The 18,293-nt window shown below is 33.5% G+C and overlaps 1 protein-coding gene across 1 annotated transcript in view; it reads right to left on the bottom strand.

Annotated features, from left to right (window-relative positions):
• Positions 1 to 3,441: 3,441 nt before the first annotated feature.
• Positions 3,442 to 18,293, bottom strand: part of MDGA2 (MAM domain containing glycosylphosphatidylinositol anchor 2) — a 919,168-nt gene continuing 904,316 nt past the window's right edge. Inside the window, exons 15-17 of the mRNA XM_055537535.1 lie at positions 17,485 to 17,615; positions 6,663 to 6,768; positions 3,442 to 3,991 (exon numbers count right to left, since the gene is read on the bottom strand). Of these exons, the coding sequence (XP_055393510.1) occupies positions 3,903 to 3,991; positions 6,663 to 6,768; positions 17,485 to 17,615 (326 nt within the window). The 3' untranslated portion in view covers positions 3,442 to 3,902. The remainder of the gene's footprint in view (positions 3,992 to 6,662; positions 6,769 to 17,484; positions 17,616 to 18,293) is intronic.

Genomic DNA, 18,293 nt, shown 5'->3' on the forward strand with positions numbered 1-18,293 from the left:
ATCACAATTCATTGCCATGCCAAAGTCGATGCTGTGATGTAGGTGAAATGAAATACCATTAGTTTAGCCTATTACATGATATTGTGATGCACCATGCATTTTTCAAATCTCTGAAAGAAATTTAATGGCAGGCCAAACTTCTAACACATTAAGTGCTATGAATCACAGAAAAACAGAAAACATTTTAATCCAGGGGTACGTGGCATATTGTAATTCATGATAGAACTAAAATATAGGTAGCAGGAAAAAAAGAAAAAGCAGGTCTAGGTTTGTATTATAATGTATGTAAGAGAAGACTCAGATTTTTAAAAAGAATAAAATTAAAGTTATGTTATTTTTAAATAATGTGTATTCAGTAAGTAATATAAATCCTACAAATATGAAGTGGCTATTATTTCTATTGAAAAGTAATAACACTGGGCAGGATTGGAAACTTTTGGAAACTTTGGTGAGTTTCAATAACTAAGATGCCATTGTTTTTAGGATGCACTCTTATTTTATATATCACTACACAGAAATGCTGCTAGTTGTAATTAAAATATGCCTGATTGCAGAGATGTTAGAATGTGGAGAAACAAGCAGCTTTGAACTGATGAAACAGAGTAATGCTTCTTATTAATTAGGATCAACTACTGGCAGTAGATCATATGATATAATCTTTCTCCCAGGAAATTAAAAGCTCCATTGTCTAATGCCTTCCTATGAGAGAACAACAACAACAAAATACTGGCATCAATTACACTTAAAATATTATCAAAAAGGAAAAGGGGGGATACACTGGAGAGTTCAACTCATATACAAAAGTATCAGGAAAAGGAAGGGAGTTGGTAAACAGATTAAGTGCTTTAAAGTTGTCATTATTATAACTAATATTAAAGAAGGGAATACCTCACAATTTATATTTCCTGTATGCCAACCTTTTAAAAATTTCTGCATTTTTATCCATTGCCTTTCAATTAAAGCAACTAAACATTTACTCTGAGTGAAAAACATTGATTCTATGTTTGTTGGTTTATATAAGCAATCTAGAACCCATTTGAGTTATATATTTTAATTTATTACCATACCAATAAAGTTGATTGATTTGCAGTTCTGATTACTCTTTTGTTTTTGGCACTCATCTGCAATTTCTCATTTAATCAAAATTACTTTTTGGAGTACCAGCCAGTTCTCATGAACTTCTGAAGGTTTGTGTATTCTTACTGTGTGAAAGGTTATAGAAAGACTTTAGTATTTTGTGAATGTTAAGTAGTAGAACTGTATCTTTTGCTGACAGCAGTTTCTTTGTGCAGGGTGACTTTGGAGAAAAGACTTGATTCTTTTTCTGGGAAGGACATATACATATCCAAATATTCTGAATGTAGATTTTGTTTTGTTGTGATTTTTGCAAAAGCCTCACTCAAATAAAGATCAAGGAAAGAAGGCCAGGTATAATGAGTTAAGCCTCTCTTTTGATCTAGAATATTTTTATTGATATTATCAGAAATGAATATGCAGAAAATAAATCCAAAAAAATGATTCACAAATATGGGAGAGTGGAGAGAAGTGGTTAGTTGCCACATAAAATGGAAGTCAAGCTGAAGGGAGATTTAGTAAATATTAAGCTAAGTGCCTCAAATATTGTTTACTTTAATTTCTTTGGTTTGATAAAATAAATAGGTGACTATAATTTTGAAATTTTTTTCAATACGCCTGATCTGTTCAAATATGTTTTTAAATTCATCTGTTTATTCTGCTTAATTTAAAGAACTTGAGTTAGCTTGATTCTATTACTACTGGAATATTCAGACTGGTCCCCTCTTTAACTATGAAAATACACATTAAATTCCAAGTTCATATTTGTTTCATATTTTACTTTCAAAAGTTTGATTTTTTTAACATGTATTACATATAAGGGAGAGTGCATCAGAGATTCCCTATCAGAATTTCTTCCGGCAGGCATTACAGTATATGAAGCACTGAAGATTTATCCCATGGTAACATAACCAGTAAATTGTATAACTAGTCTCATTTTGGTGGTAAGTGAACGTTGTTCAACAAACACACATACTGCTTTTCATACCTTACCTGGAAAGAGGCTTTATTGAACATAGCTGTAAAATTATCTTTTAAGTTGAATTACTGAATTTGCACAAACATTTCTACAGAATTTTCTTTTAAAAAAATCAAGCGTTGTCATTTTTCCACTACATTTTGTTGTGCTTTTTATATTAATATTTGCAAATGTTATAATTTAATACTTATATCCCAATTACTTGCATAATCAGTTTTTTAATCCTGGGGTGTTGAGAGAACATAATAATAATAATAGTATTCTTCTTTAGACAAAGTCTTTTTAAATGAAGTTAAAAGCTGAGATAATTTAAGGAAAAAGATCTTCAAATTTTCATAACCAACAGGTTTAAGTGAAATTTACAATGCATTGGAAAACTGGCTGGTTAAAGGTATGATTTGTCCTCAGGTAGCTCAAAATCATTTTTACAGGTTTTTGTTTTTTTGTAAAAGTGTTTTTTAATCTTGGCAAAATAATAAAATAATATTTCACAATTTGCACAGAGTCTGACTAAAGGGCAGAGGCATTTTACCCTCAGTGTTTAGAATAAAGCCAGATTTTTCAGGCCCAGTTCCACTGTAGAGTTTGTATGCACTGCATTCACAGACATTTTCTTGTTCCCTCTAAAGCTAGGGCCAATTTCATTTCAAATGGAGGTTAGAGTAAAAAATCACGCTTGTGTTTTACCACCTTCTGCGCTAATTATTATCTTAACAACCTTTTGTTCTGGTTGACCCATTTAATAACCTGGAAGAAAAAAAGTGTTGCTCCCATGTCTGGTCTCAATGGAAGTTATTTTCTAATGGACAATAAGCCAAAAGGCCATGGCTGTCTAGGAGGTCAAACAACAAATATCTCGTCTGCATGGGCTTACGCAGCAGCTTCGGTCCTTTCTTCTTCAGAAGCGGCTTTGTTGTCTTGCCTGTAATTTGCACATTTAGGCTCTGTAGTTTGTTTATAAAATAGTTTTACACAAACCACTCTTAGCAGTGCAAGCTTCTGAGTTGAAAATTATTCAGGCTTGTCTCATTGAAGGCACTTGGTTTCCATGGCAATTTATAAAAGATGGTGGTTTGGTTTCTTCGTTGGAACAGATGACTTAGTTTGGGTGTTCAAGTGGCCGCAAGCAAACTCCGATAAGCCTGTGTAATGTGTAAGCCCAGGTTTACCATCCTGGATAGTAGTGCATGCAAAAAGAGACAGCATACAGTTATCTAGCTTAGCCATGGGAGGAAAACAAATAATAATAATAAAGGTGGGGTAGGGATAAGGTGGGGAGGAAGAAGAATGTTTTAAATAATTCTGAGTTCGGGTTATTGTCAAGGAAGGGTAACAACCAAAGGTAAAAGGGCCTACGTTTATTTAATTCTCTATGCAAAACCTTCTCAAAAGGAAAATAAATGCCAGCTCTTCACGTACCCTGTTTACAGTGAGGTTTTCGTTGGCAGGCCATTAGGTTTCCATAGTAACAAGCAAACTATTCATTTGAAACAAAACCAGCCATGACTTTGTGCTTTGACAAGGATTTCTATAGCTCTTTTTTTTTTTTTTCCGAGTTCAACCAGATGACCAGATGATGCTGTATGTAATCTTTTTAGCCATAGAAGCACCTGAAGGTCTCTTCTCTACTCAGGTCAAGAGTTTCTTTTATTTGTAGTGTGGAATAAGTTATATTTCCATGATGTCTTTTTATCCCCAGTGCTTAAAAAATTTGTTTTTATTATTTTATTTTTGAGTCAGTAGTCAGTGGAGGAATCTTTGGTAGTTTGTTTTTTCAGTGTCCATTTACAAAGACTCTTTCTTCATGCTAGTGCCTGGTGAATCTTTTATAGCCTCTGCCAGGGTAAGGTCACCTTCGAGGACTTAAGATAGAGATGAGGACGATAACCGGAAAAAGCCATATATGTACTAAAATTCCAACAGCACCATCAACGGAATCTAAAGACAAGGAAACAAATGCCAAGAAACAAATGGAAAACGAGACTAAGTACCCCATGTAGCTACCAATACAACTTTAGTGAACTAACAAAACAATTTTAGTGCACAGAAGATATTTTTGGAAAACATTTGTTGTTTTGGTTTGGTTTGTTTTATTTATCAGATTCATTTCCAAGACAAGTGAAAAGGAAAATAACTTGAATATATGCCTAGAAATTTGATAAAAAACTATTTTCAGATTTTTGAATTGATATGATATGCTACAAAACCTGTTCAGAAGATATTTATATGAATTTGTGGCTTAGCTCAACCTGAGTTTTTTTGGCCACATGAAGGCATGCACACAGAGAAAATTCTCAAAAATCTAAAAGGTCAGCTTTAAAAAAAAAAGTGTTCAGAGATGTTTAAGCTTAAAGACCACTGAGAGAAAATCTACTGTATGAAAACTAGGTAGGGATTATTATGGGTAAAGGAATTAACTACTGCAAATAGTGGATTATATATATATATGATCAGTCAATTATCTGTAAATTAGGTAAATAATATTCTCCTTAGTGTAATTTTTTAAAGTGCTATGAAGTCTGTTCTAACTAAAAATTGTTACACCGATAAACCTTGAGATGCCTCCTGTAGCTGGTAATTTAAATTTCATATCCAGATGATACCTCTTAGAATGTGTAGTTTACCTAGGAGGACTAACAAGGACAAACCCAATAATTCATTAACCTGTCTTAAGTTACAAAATGGGTCTCACCTAGGAGTGAGCTGGGGTTACAGAGAGACACACAATCTCAGCTTTTGATAGCATGGCCAGAGTGCTACATTTTCTACTGGAGAGGGATTGGGAGCCTGAGCAATTAGGAAGAGGCCTTTGGTCTCCAAGCTGGTTTGCACTTAAAAATTAACATAAATTTAATATTCATCCAACAGTTTTCATCAAAATGAACTTTAAAAGTGATAGTTAAAGAGAAACAAATGTAATAGAATATTATCTCATAGCAAAGAATTTTTTTTGTTCAATTAGATTTATTTTCTCTGATTTACAGAGGGTAAATAAAGATACCACCAATAAATACAGATATCTTACTTAAAATAGTTACACATTTTTCTGGACTTAGTAGTTTAGGAGAACAAAACTGATTATGAAACTGTTCCATCATATAATAATAAAATGCCTATGGGTTTTTATGGTCATTTCATTATGGCTACATTTCTCCTTTCTCCTTTTGGAAAAGTAAATTATGTTCTCTTGCTTTCCACATTTGGAAAGTGTATTTGATTTATAATAATTTTCAGTGATTTAATTATCAAAATGTAAGATTTCTGTATAAGATGGTAACTATCTTCAGTTAATATAATGTTACTGTCATGGATCCATGTTGTGAAATTCAAAAGATATCTGTTTTCCCTCTGAGAAGAATGCTTGCTTTTCTGTGTATTTGATAAACCTACTTCATTTGGATTTAGCTACTGGTTTTCTAAAGCAAAATTACCCAGTCATAAGGAGAAATTTTTACTAAAATTGTTACTTGAAATGTTAAGTGTAATGACAAGAAGGTGAAAAAAAAATGAGGAAAATGGCTCATTGTTATACACAATTTTAATTTTTGTCTCTTAACAATATTCAAAAATGGAGTCAATTCAGTTTTTATGGGCAATCAGTGGATAGTTGTATAAATTTGACTTTCAACATACAGACTGATATAATTTCTCACCAAATATACTCAATTAACAAAGACTCTGATTTGCTCTAGACTTATATAAAGTGGATTTTCATGCTGTTTTTGTAAGTGTTAAATAATTAATAAGTTATTTGTACATATTTAGTTTAATTGATACCTCTTTAAATAACTACAAAATTAAAGATTCCAGATGGTTCTATGAAAATCCTTCAAGTGGAGGAATTTTTCATAAGAATAATTTTAAATTTCTCATCTTCACATGAATAACATAATGAGGATTTAAGAAAAAAAACAGCCCAATACATAAATGATACTTTTTGCATTATTTATAATTTTCTATATAAACCTCTTTTACTAAAAATGAATTTTTGGTGAAAAAAATACAATTTGAATATATCATTATATCATAATACTCAAACCAGAATAAACAGTGAAACCAAATTACTAAACAAGATTGTGATGCACATAGGAGATTAATCATACCAGGAAAAAAATCAGGCTACTCCATTACTTAATACATATATACTAAGACTCATCACAAGATTGAATCTGTTAAAATGGTTGGCATAAGTTAGACCTATAAAATACATTCATGAACTTGGGGGAATAAAAATAGCCATGGCTATATAAATGTAGGTTGATTATTTGGATTAGCCAGATATTTTAATAATAGTTTAAAAATCCTCGGAAATTAATAATATAAACAAAAAATATTTAAAAACCATAATTAAAAATCAAAGTGTGCTTGCCTTATATGAACCAAAATCAAAATTACTTTTATTTTAGGTCAAATAACTGAGGTCTAATGTCTACCACTGGATTTAATAATTTGATTTTAAAATATGTTTGAAATTTTAGAGTTTCATGCATAGGAAATTTTTGAATAAACAAACTAAAAATAAATTCATTTTAACAATTAGACCATATTGGCCTAATAGTCATTACTTTACTTTAACATCACACCAACAGATCCAAGAAGAGACACTTACTCTTAGTCGTCAGGTCTTGTTTTGCACATTCTCCTTCTGCAATTGATACATCATCAATGGCAATGTCACCTTCTATGCCAGGACCTCGAATACCTTCAAAAATGAGCTACAAATATGAACGAAACAAACCTAAATGTAGAACTTTGATTTGCAGATGAATTTTTACTGAGAAATAGAGGAGCCAAACCTAAAATTGACAATCCTGGTATCATTTATTATTGGTAGTCTTCAGAATTCTTGTTTGCAAAAAAACTTTCTCAACAAAACCAATAATAGGATCTTCTTTGTACAGCAGTTTTCCATTTTATAAGCTCTGTGACAATTTTAAAACAAAACTAAACCTAATTGAATAATAGAATAAAAACAGCTACAAAAAACAAATCATATCACTTTTTGCTTTCAAGGGTAAAGAATTTTTTTTTCTCTGAAATAGATTCCCTCCAATGTTCTCTAAACATATCTCATAACACTGGCTTTCTATTAAAGATACATTTTATGGATGAATCAGTTCCAGGTTCACTGTGCCAGTACTATGTTTACAGAAGCCCAGAACAAGTGTTTACACAGTGAATAAGTTAATCATATTCCCCATATGCTTTGTTTTTAAATACTTGAAGATATTTAGGTCTTTTTAGTGGCAGATCTTCAAACTTCCAGTATCTAGAACAGTGGATGGCACTAAGTCCTAAGACATCAGTGTTGAAAGAATAGATGGAATGAAATCAATCTACATTTATTACTAAATTCTGGATACAAAGTCAATATAAGGACAATTAACAATTTTTTATTTCATTTTTATAGACATAAGACTCTTCGTAAATTTTCTGTCTTGTCTCACAAATTCTCCTTGTTTCCAGTATCCTTTTGGTAGAAAAAGTAACCTATGCACTTAGTGACTATATTCCCAGAAAAATTTCTATGTACCAAAATGAAATACCTAGTTTGTTCCTTCTGAAGAAAACTTAGCTTAATAAAGAGTTATGTTCAACATCAAACTAATGTGTGTAATTTAATACGATCTCTAATCTTATTTCTTTGCAACAAATTACAGCAAAAGTCTATTTTTATGAATACAAAATTTTTTGTTTCTGTCTTATCTTGAGGGTTTAATATGACTCCTTAAAGGTCAATTTGTGGTGATTTTTCTGAGGACTTTCCTTTCCCTACTTAAATATGGTCCATAAGAATGAGGATAAGTTTCATGATTTTATAGGATAAAAAGATTTGAGAAGTTTTTTTTATTATATTATTATTATTATATTTAATTTAGAATTAAATTAGATACGGAGAGGGTTTCTTGCTTACCTATTTTTAGACAAGTATTATACGTTAATAGTGTCCAAAGCCATTTCTTTGAAAAGCATCCAATTTGTCTTATATCACTGAGGCCAAAATAAAATGGCAGACCAGAGTTAAAATATTTAGAACCAAGTTGGCAGTGTATAAATGCTCCATCCTTAGACAGAATCAGGACTGAAGCCTTAGTTTGGCTGCCTGGGAATGATAATTTGCATTTGACTTAGGGTGGTGTTTTGGAAGATATCTGGGTAGTGGCTAAAAAACCCTCAGATGACTATTTAAATTACAAGAGAAAAGATTTAAATAAAAAATCAATGGTATAAAAATTCAAAAGCACTGAATATGGAAAAGGAGAAGTCATTTTAATGGCAGCAGAATAGTCCATGTTATTGATAGAACAAAATTTATTTAATCAGTATGTATTGTTATTATTGTTAGACAATAAAATTATTTTCAGTTATTCTGAACAAGGCTGAAATGAATATATTTCACATAATTATTATACACAATTATTTGGAACACATGGTTCTTCAGGATCATTTAAAATTGCCCTTATCAGCAGTCTATCTGTGAGAAAGTACTGCCTTTTTCCTAACCATGGGTTTTTAAGTAATGGGGCTTTTTTCCTTTTTTTTTTTTAACACGTGCTGCTTACCTGGTAAAGAATCAATGTTAAGAGTAAATCAATGGTTATTCCCACCCCCTTCTTAGTTTCAGTCATGTGATGCTGAGTCTTCTCTCCTGAAGATAACAACATGAATGGAATGTTATCTTGGAGAAAGTCAGAACTCAAAATTCATGCTATTATGAGTCTGATTCCACAAAATCAAATATTTTCCACTTTCCCCCAAAACAAATACTTTACTGAATAGAAGTAGGATGTTATCATCACAATTTTTCTTTTATGTGTGTATTTTAAAGATTGAATGGAAGAAAGTGTAGATTTCTGCCTCCCAGTCAAATTTTAATCCTGGAAGGAAGCATGAAGAAGGATGTATTATGCAAACTTTCCTTTCCACCAACCTGGCCTTATATTGACTATTAAGCAGTGAGCAGCTGGACTCTACCTTTCAGTAAAAGAATGATCCTGCCATTGCTCAAAGCATTTCATAACTTCTGTTACTGAGTTTAAAGTATTAAACACTTCTATTTTTCCTATTAATTCTCTTTTTCTTCCCCTCTTTCTGCCTCCCTGTGCAGCTTGACCAAAAACACAAGATTGAACCTAGGCTTGTGCTAAAAACAAAGCTCTCCAAGCAGCAAGGCCGTGAAGGATGCTGCCACCCTTCTTTTCTGGTCAGATTGAGAGGGAGTATTGGGGAGCCTTTTATGGTAAATGTCAGGGAGTAGACTGACTGATGTATTTCAATATGTGTGCTGCTTGCCTACTGGCAATGTTGACCACAAGTGTGTAGTTGGATGAACAGCAGAAATACAAATCAGCAAAAGTTGAATTGTCATATGCCCAGAGGACTGCCTCTATCCAGAACACTCTTTTATAGAAATACTTCATGGTGATCCTAAATGAAGTAGTAAAAGCTGATTTGTAAACTTATTGTTTACATTTATCTGTACAACTATAGATAATACAGTTTGTCTCCGAATAAAGTTGATTACTTTCCATATTTTTAGTTATTGTGTGGAAAAAAAATCAGAGAATTAGTAGCAGTTATTACTGGGATGATAAAAATAACTTTTGACTATCAAACTCTTGGTACAGTTATAACTGGTATTTTTAATATTTATTTGAAATCTTGTGATGATAGGGAGATCCAATCCAACAGGCTAGAGAAACACTGTAACCTTCCTGATGGTCCTGTTTGGACAAGAAGAAAGAAAAATATACTGTGCAGTGTATTGATTTGTTTCCTTTAATTTCCATAGCAGCTTTGTTACTGGGAAGATATAGATTGTCTTTTTAACTCACTAGATTCTCACAAAGAAATATTTATTACATTATTCTCTTTATGCTCTGAACACCAACTACAATGCTATCTGAATTATTATTACACATAGATTCTAATAGACTTATAAATGGCTTTGAGACAGAGACCTAAAGGGACACTTTCTCCTTTATATTGTTTTTGACTATGAGATAGATAACAGAGATAGGATGTATACGTATTAAATTCAAATGATGTACCTTGGTCAAACTTTCAAGTGCTTTTAAAAATAAATCCTTGATGACAAACATCTTTTTCCTCAAATACAAAGATGAGAAACTATAATAGTCCATTATAATATGATGTATCTCAACTTGGAAGATATGATCTGTATGCAATGAAAAAAGTCTGAATTATATTCACTCAGAGAAGAAATTCTTTCTAATAGCTTAAATTATGTCATATTTTAATTAAGTACCATCATGATTCTGACTACTATTACATTGCAAGGATAAGACTACGTTCCTTTCCTCTTCAATACTTCTGACACATTTGGCTTAATTGCCTTCAAGAAGCAGTTAATGGCATCTAGATTCTCAGGGAGAGAATGTTGACGTTTAGGTCTCCTGAAAGAGGGTTCAAATTACTCAGAGCCTGTTCTTCACACAATCACACTGATCTTATTTAAAATGGTTTCCCTTAACTGAAGTGACAAATTTAAAATGGTAATATTTTCACAGTGTGTGCATGCAATTCAGCAAACTTAATATGTGAGAAATATTGCATGATCAGAAAATTAATTCCTAGTGAGTAAATGCTAGTGGGAGTTTAAAAAAAAATATGTGAATTTCTGTATTGGAACTACACTACATAAAATTAATTTAAGTCATCGATTGATAGTTTTTTACATTTATTTATAATGCTTTAAAGCATAAAGATATAGATATCAATATGTAGGAAAATACAGATGATGCTATTAGAGCTGATGTTCAAATATAACTTCTCAGAAAAGTGGGAAGAGCTACATGTAGCATTAATGAGTAAAAGCAGATGGGGAGTCAAAGATTACAACACAATTCTGATGATCTGACTTCAACATTAATGGTGCCTTCTGCAAATGTTTTCTTTCTGATGACATATATTGGTTCTGATCATTACTGCTAAGGCAAAGACTTGGAATGCAGTTTTAAAACTGACAGTGTACATCTTTGGAAAAACTTCAGGATGTGAATAAATTTGAAAAGAGCTATTAACATTAATAATTTTACCTTCATTTTATTACTGGTTCAGCAAATAACTATCCTTCCCCACTCCCCTTTTTTTTTTTTTTTTTGATAGGCAACATGTGGATTTGTTCAGATGCAGAGAGAAGCGCACTCCACAGAGTGTGGGCCATCGCAGAAGGGGAGTATGGCCTTTTCCCTTAAGTGCAAAGAGCAGGAGAACTATCCATAACTAATACAGAAGAGATTTGAAGAGAGGTAACATAGTAAACAGGACAGGACAGGGAGGTCTGGCGTGCTGCAGTCCATGGGGCTGCAAAGGGTCTGACATGACTGGGCAACCGAACAATAACAGCAACAATATAATAAACAGGTGGGTAGCCTAAATTTTGATTTTTTATTTTTAGTTTTTCTTTTTTTTTTTTTGGAGAAACTACATAAATATTAACACTGAGTGTAACTTCTCAAGACTCTGCCAGTCCAACTTGCTGGATACATGTCAGTTGGTTGTCAAAGCTTCTAATCTCAAATAATAACATGAGATTTTGGCTGCTGGCAAAAACAGAAAGAACTAGATGGCACTATCAACTGCAATTAGAAAATGTTTTCAATTGTTAGTTACTTCAGGAGCCATCATCATGTCTATAACTGTCCTGGAATTTGGCTTAAAATGTCAGATATATATCTACACAAGCATGCAATGTCTACTAAGGATAACATTTTCTGGATTGTTATTATTCTTAGATAAATATAAAAGCAGAATGATGTGATGAGAGCATTATAATCTCTTTTCCAATCCCTATTTAACGTTAAGGATTTGTGTGATTTAAGATAAATTGTCTCAAAGCCTACTTCCAAATCTTTAAATGAGAGTGTAAGAATAGAAGATCTCCAGAATTCTTTTTGCCTGTGACTAAGAAAATGTAAAGGCAGTCTCATAATGCCTCTATACTTTTCCCTCAGAAAATGTCTGAAAGGTACTGTGAAAGAAGTAAAGGATTAAAAAGGGCAGTTAAATATTTTCCTAGGTGTAGGATATAAAACAAAAGGGACACTGGAAGACTAACACTGTATTAATTTTACTTTTTAGAAACTTTTCCCCCTAATCCTTCTGAATATAGCTAAATATATTTTCATTACAAGCACTGATCATGCTAAATTAATTCTAGAAAAAGAGCCCCAAAGAAATTTTAGTAGGAGAAAATTTCTATTTGCCTGAAAAAGCACTACACAATAATGTTATTGTCAGCTAAGCAAATATATTGGACAGACTTAGACAAAGAAACTTTGCAAGTGGTAGTTTTTTATTTTTATTTTTTAGAGTTTATGATCAAACTAATTTGAATGTATACAAACTCCTAACAAATAAAACAAAATGTATAAATGTTAACAGAGGCTCAGAATCACTTATTTTTCATTTAAAATTCCAAGAAGTAAGAGAAACCCTATCCACTTGAATTAAAGACATCCTTGGATGCCACAAACCTACATTTGAATAATATTAAAACTTCTCACAACTTAATTTATATGGCAATATATTTCATACTTTTTTTTGCCATATTTTTCTGGTAGGCATCACATACCAAAGAAAGATTTTTGAGAAGCTTGATAGTTTATAAATGGCTTTTGAGGGAAAAAAAAAAAACAGTTGGAAAAAAAGTTGACAGCAACGAGAAACTTGAAAACAAAATTAAATTTTAAAAAATGGGGTTGGATGCCGCAGTTGTGTTTCCTTGAACAATCAAAATTTATGAAGTGAAGTAATCCTTAGCCAATAGACCTTGAAATGTCTTGGAGATAGAAGAACCTAGAGATCCAATATAAAAAATATTTTATCTTCATTTTTCATTAGTAATTTAAACAGCTTAGAAATTCATTGATTCAAAATCTTCATTTTTTGATTGGCTTCCCTCTAGGATAGAGTAACAGAAACCAGATTTACCCTCCCCACTGAAACAGCCAAAGAACTTGACAAAAATATTGAAACAATGGTATTGAGAACACTAGACGACATCAGGTAATTAAGAACAGTGAACCCTGAGTGACAGAAGTCAAATGAGGTCTGCTGTATGACTGCCCTATACAGAATTTATAGATTATGAAGAAAGCAGAACAAAGGTAGAGCCTACTAGAAAATCTGGGTTGAGGAGAGACCTGAGAGTCCAAGGCAGCTAGAGTATGTAGGGTAGAAAACCAGCAAAAAAAGAACTGGAGAGAAAGAGACATCTGCAGAGGAACCCCCTGAAGTTCTCAGCAAAGTCCTGATTGGGACTCGAATGAAAGAAAAGTATGTAAGGCTGGGAAAGGCCCAGAGGGATGCAATTAAGGGAGCAGTGTCCAGCTAACACACTTGGGAAAATCTCATAATTCATGGGGCATTGGATAGAGTACTCAGAAGAAAAACAATCAGCCTGCTAGCAAAGACTATTCTAATCTCACCTAACAAATCTTTAAAGCAAGAACAAAAATTATCAAAAATTTTCTGAGTATTAATAACTAAACTACATCCACAGGACTTTCTCTGGTGGCTCAGTGTTTAAGGATCCGCCTGCCAATGCAGGGGACAAGGGTTTGATCCCTGATCCAGGAAGATCCCACATGCTGCTGAGCCACTAAGCTCCTGGGCCACAACTACTGAGTCCATTCGCCTGAAGCCTGTGCTCTGCAACAAGAGAAGCCACAGCAATGAGAAGCCCGCACACTGCTTACTACTAGAGAACAGCCCCTGCTCTCTGCAATTAGGGAAAGCCCACATACAAAAAAAAAAGACCCAGCAGAGCCAAAAATAAAGTAAGTCTTGAAAAAAAAAAAAAAGCTACATCCACAAATAAGCTCCAAAATAAATACAAAAAAAAAAAAAAAAATCCATCACCTATCAAGGTAAAATTTACAATGTCTGACACCCAGTCAGACTACCAGACATGTAAGAAAGCAAGAAAATAATGACTTGTAAAGATGAGAAAACATTAATCAATCAAAACCAACCAAAAACTGGCACAGATGATATCATTAGCAGACATTAGTTATTATAACTGGACTTAATATGCTCAAAACATTAACTTAAGATATGAAAAGTATTTTGTAAAAAGATTCAAACTGAACTTAAAGAGATGGAAAGTATAATAGCTAAGATGAAAAATACTCCGAGTAGAGTTAAAAGTAGATTTCGTGAGTGCTAAGTCGCAGTCCTGTGCATAGACTGGAGCTCGCCAGGTTTCTCTGTTCATGGGATTCTCTAGGCAAGAATACTGGAGTGGGTCGCCATTTCCTTCTCCAGGGGATCTTCCCAACCCAGGGAAAGAACCTAGGTCTCTTACGTCTCCTGCATTGGCAGGTGGGTTCTTTTACCACTAGCACTGCTTGGGAATCCCCTGAAAGTAGATTAGATATTGCAAAAGAAATGATTAGTGACTGTGAAGACACTTAATTATGAATAGTGAAATAATTTTAGATAAGATGGTGGTTTCCTAATTTTCTTACCACCTGATGCATTTCTTAAGTGGGAACTCTCTGTAAGGACCAGTCATCTGGACTTGACCTGCTTTCCAGTTTGAGAATCACAGTTTTCAAATTCTGTGGGCACCAAACTTTCCTGGATCTTTTTCCTTGTAACTCTAAAAAATACTACTTAGGTTCAAGCTGTTCTTCCACAGTTTATTATTGATGATTGGTTTGTGTTCTATGTGGTTCTACTGTCTTTAATAACTGTTCAAATATGTACACTTTTCCTTGGAAATATCAATCATTCCCATAGTTTTGGGGAACGCATAACGCCTAATGACTTACACACATGTTTGTCTTCAAAGTGTCAGAAAAATATATACAATAGCCCTCTGCACATCGTTAAGAGGACATTGCACAGGCGTGTTATATTAACATGTCCAGAACAGAAATAACCCTAATCATCCCGGAATTTTTTCTCTTTGTTATTTAAGATAATGGGTAAAATAACAGGCATTACTCAAGATTCTCTAGTTAGAAACTTCTTGGTCACTCATGGCTACTTCCCAAATTCCCAACATAAAAATGTTCTGCTAGTTTTTATACCCAAATATATGCAAAGAGTTGACTCATTGGAAAAGACTCTGATGCTGGGAGGGGTTGGGGGCAGGAGGAGAAGGGGACGACAGAGGATGAGATGGCTGGATGGCATCACTGACTCGATGGATGTGAGTCTCAGTGAACTCCGGGAGTTGGTGATGGACAGGGAGGCCTGGCGTGCTGCCATTTATGGGGTCGCAAAGAGTCGGACACGACTGAGCAACTGAACTGAACTGAACTGATATCTTGAAATTATCCTCTTTTCTTTGTACCACTTCCCTGGTTTGTCCCTTCAATATCCCTTATGTGAATTTTACAAGTGTCCTAACTGGTTTGCTGGCCCAATTCTACCTCCTTGAATCATCTTCCATACAACCACCTAAGTGATGCACCATCCCACCCCCTGAGTAAAATCTTCCATGACTCTCCAGTGCCTATGCTCTTGAGGTTCCTTAATGTCATCTCACATCAGTCTTTATTTTTGTATTCCAAATTCCAGATAAACATCTCCATGTTTCTCTGACAAATCCTGTGAGATATGACCTTCATGTTTTACTCTGAACTCTGCATTGATATTAGTATTAGCCCCTTTTCTGAGTTGCAATCCCTCTCTCCAGTTCAGGTTTCACCCCATGCTACAGGCTCCTCTTGCTTTTCCTCTATACTCTTCTTGTTCATTATGTGTTCTCATAGAAACTTCTGCATATTTTACTACTGACATTATTACATTATGTAATGCATGTGTTTAGATATGTATTCCCACCAATCTGAAGTAAACAATCATTATTAAATCTTTATGCCTAGCAATGTGCCTGACATACGGTACTAGCTCAATAAGTATTGAGTTGTTGTCTGTGACAATAAATGACTGTCCTGAAGGTGTGGTGGTGTTGGTTTAGTCGCTTAGTCATCTCCGACCTTGCAACCCCATGGACTGTAGCCTGCCAGGTCCCTCTGTCCCTGGGATTTCCTAGGCAAGAATATTGGAGTGGGTTGCCATTTCTTTTTTCAAAGGATCTTCCCAACCCAGGGGTTGAACCCAAGTCTCCTGCATTGTTGGCAGATTATTTACCGCTGAGCCACCAGGGAAACCCATCTTGGAAGTACTTAGACTAAATTGATGTCTACAGCATCAAGGAATTACTCTGAAGGAAACATTAATATAACTATTCCCTTAAATGCTTAACGTATATATATTTGATTTAATAATTTTGTGTTAATTAAGGCAGTGATATAGAAAGCAAAAATATGTCTTTTTAGAAAGATTTTTTTTGATGCCTATAGAGGTATGCACATTTTAATATTAAGGTTACTTCTATCAGTAATGCTTTGGAATTCCATCTTTACAAGTTTAATTTAGTTTAATAATATGCTGCCATATATTCCATTTTTACTATTTTATTCTTTTTCATAGAAAAAAATTATTAGGATCTATTTGAGTTGTTTTTATGTGTTTTTAGATAATCAACTAGACTTACTCCATTATTCCTTACCAGAGTGAACAACTGAATGCATTCTTATCATCTTGGTAAGTTTTAGTAATGCAATTTCTAAATCAAAATCATTACAGCTTTATAGATTAGGTTACCAAAAAAGAATATTCCACCAATTAAAAATTAGCATAATTGACACTGTCTGAATTTCCATACCCTTACTAAATGCCATAAAATGCAATTAAGAACTCCCCAGTATGAAAAAAAAAAACCTCAACCTGATATATAAAACACATATATAAAGTTATTAAAATCAGTAAACTACATTATTTTCTTCATTAAAACAGCTTCATGATAAATTGTTTCTAGCCATGATGACCACTAGTATAAACACTAAAATATTTTTTATATATTTGCAACTAGTTCTTTCTCTTAATCCTATCTAAGCCTTTCTTTTCTACATAAAAACAAATAAAAGCAATTTGTTTAAAGTTCTCTGACATTGAAAATCAAAGTAATAAATTACTAAAATGACAAAGATACACATTTTGTTAAAGCATACAAAATTCCATCAAGTAAAATTCAGATTGAGAACTGATTATCCAGCTTCTGTTATATAAGAATCTATGTTGTTTGTCTTCAGGGAACAAAATATACACATATGATTTTATAGAAATGGATAACATTTTCTCCAGGCAAATCATTTGAATTCAGATAGACCATTATTCAAACATATTACTTGAGAAATGTTACTTAATAAAAGAAAAGGGCATTTTCCCTTTATAACACTGCTTTTAGAACTAAAGGGAAACAATCATGTGATTTTTGTGATGCTTATATCAGAATTTTTACATACTATTTTTCTAATTTTGCTCAAGTTCTGCCTTTAACATTATGCTCAGGTGCAACAATTTATCCACAGACACGACTGTTGTTTTCTTACCTGAAATGAAGTAATTGGATATATATTAACATGTGCCTCATTCCATCGTTGTCCTTTGTTCCCACTTGAAGACCACAGTGGATTCTCTATGGTTGTCTGTCCTTTCAAACGTAGATAGACATTTAAAACACCTAAAAATAACAATGTAATTTTATTCTGTGTATTTATTTTGGCTTCATACTTGTTTCTCCTTAACTGAGCACTTGTAAACTTTTAAAAATGAAATTTCATGGAATACTCCAGTGTCTCCTCTTCTCTTCCTCTTTCATTTCCAATCTTCCTCTTAGGACACTTGGCATACATGGCGGGTCTCCGGAGATGATCTCGCGCTAATCTATATAGAACCTCTGAATGTTATCTTATATGGCAAAGAGACTTTGCAGATATGATTAAATTAAGAATTTTGAGACGGGAAGATTATTTCAAATAATCTCAGTGGGCCCTATGTTTAATCACATATATCTTTTTCTAAGATGGAGACTTGATACAGGAAAGAAGGTCATGTGAATGAGAAGATGCAACACTGCTGGTTTTAAAAATGAATGAAGGAGCTACAAGCTGAATGCAAGCAGCCTTTGGAAGCTAGAGATGACAGAGAGACAGATTCTCCCCTAGAGCCTTCAGAAGACAGCAAGCCTGCTGACATCTTGATTTTAGCTCCATTATACGGCACCCCACTCCAGCACTCTTGCCTGGAAAACCCCATGGATGAAGGACCCTGGTAGGCTGCAGTCCATGGGGTTGCTAAGAGTTGGACACGACTGAGCGACTTCACTTTCACTTTTCACTTTCATGCATTGGAGAAGGAA

Source organism: Bubalus kerabau, chromosome 10 (genome assembly GCF_029407905.1).
Source record: "Bubalus kerabau isolate K-KA32 ecotype Philippines breed swamp buffalo chromosome 10, PCC_UOA_SB_1v2, whole genome shotgun sequence".
In the NCBI taxonomy this organism is placed as follows: domain Eukaryota; kingdom Metazoa; phylum Chordata; class Mammalia; order Artiodactyla; family Bovidae; genus Bubalus; species Bubalus kerabau.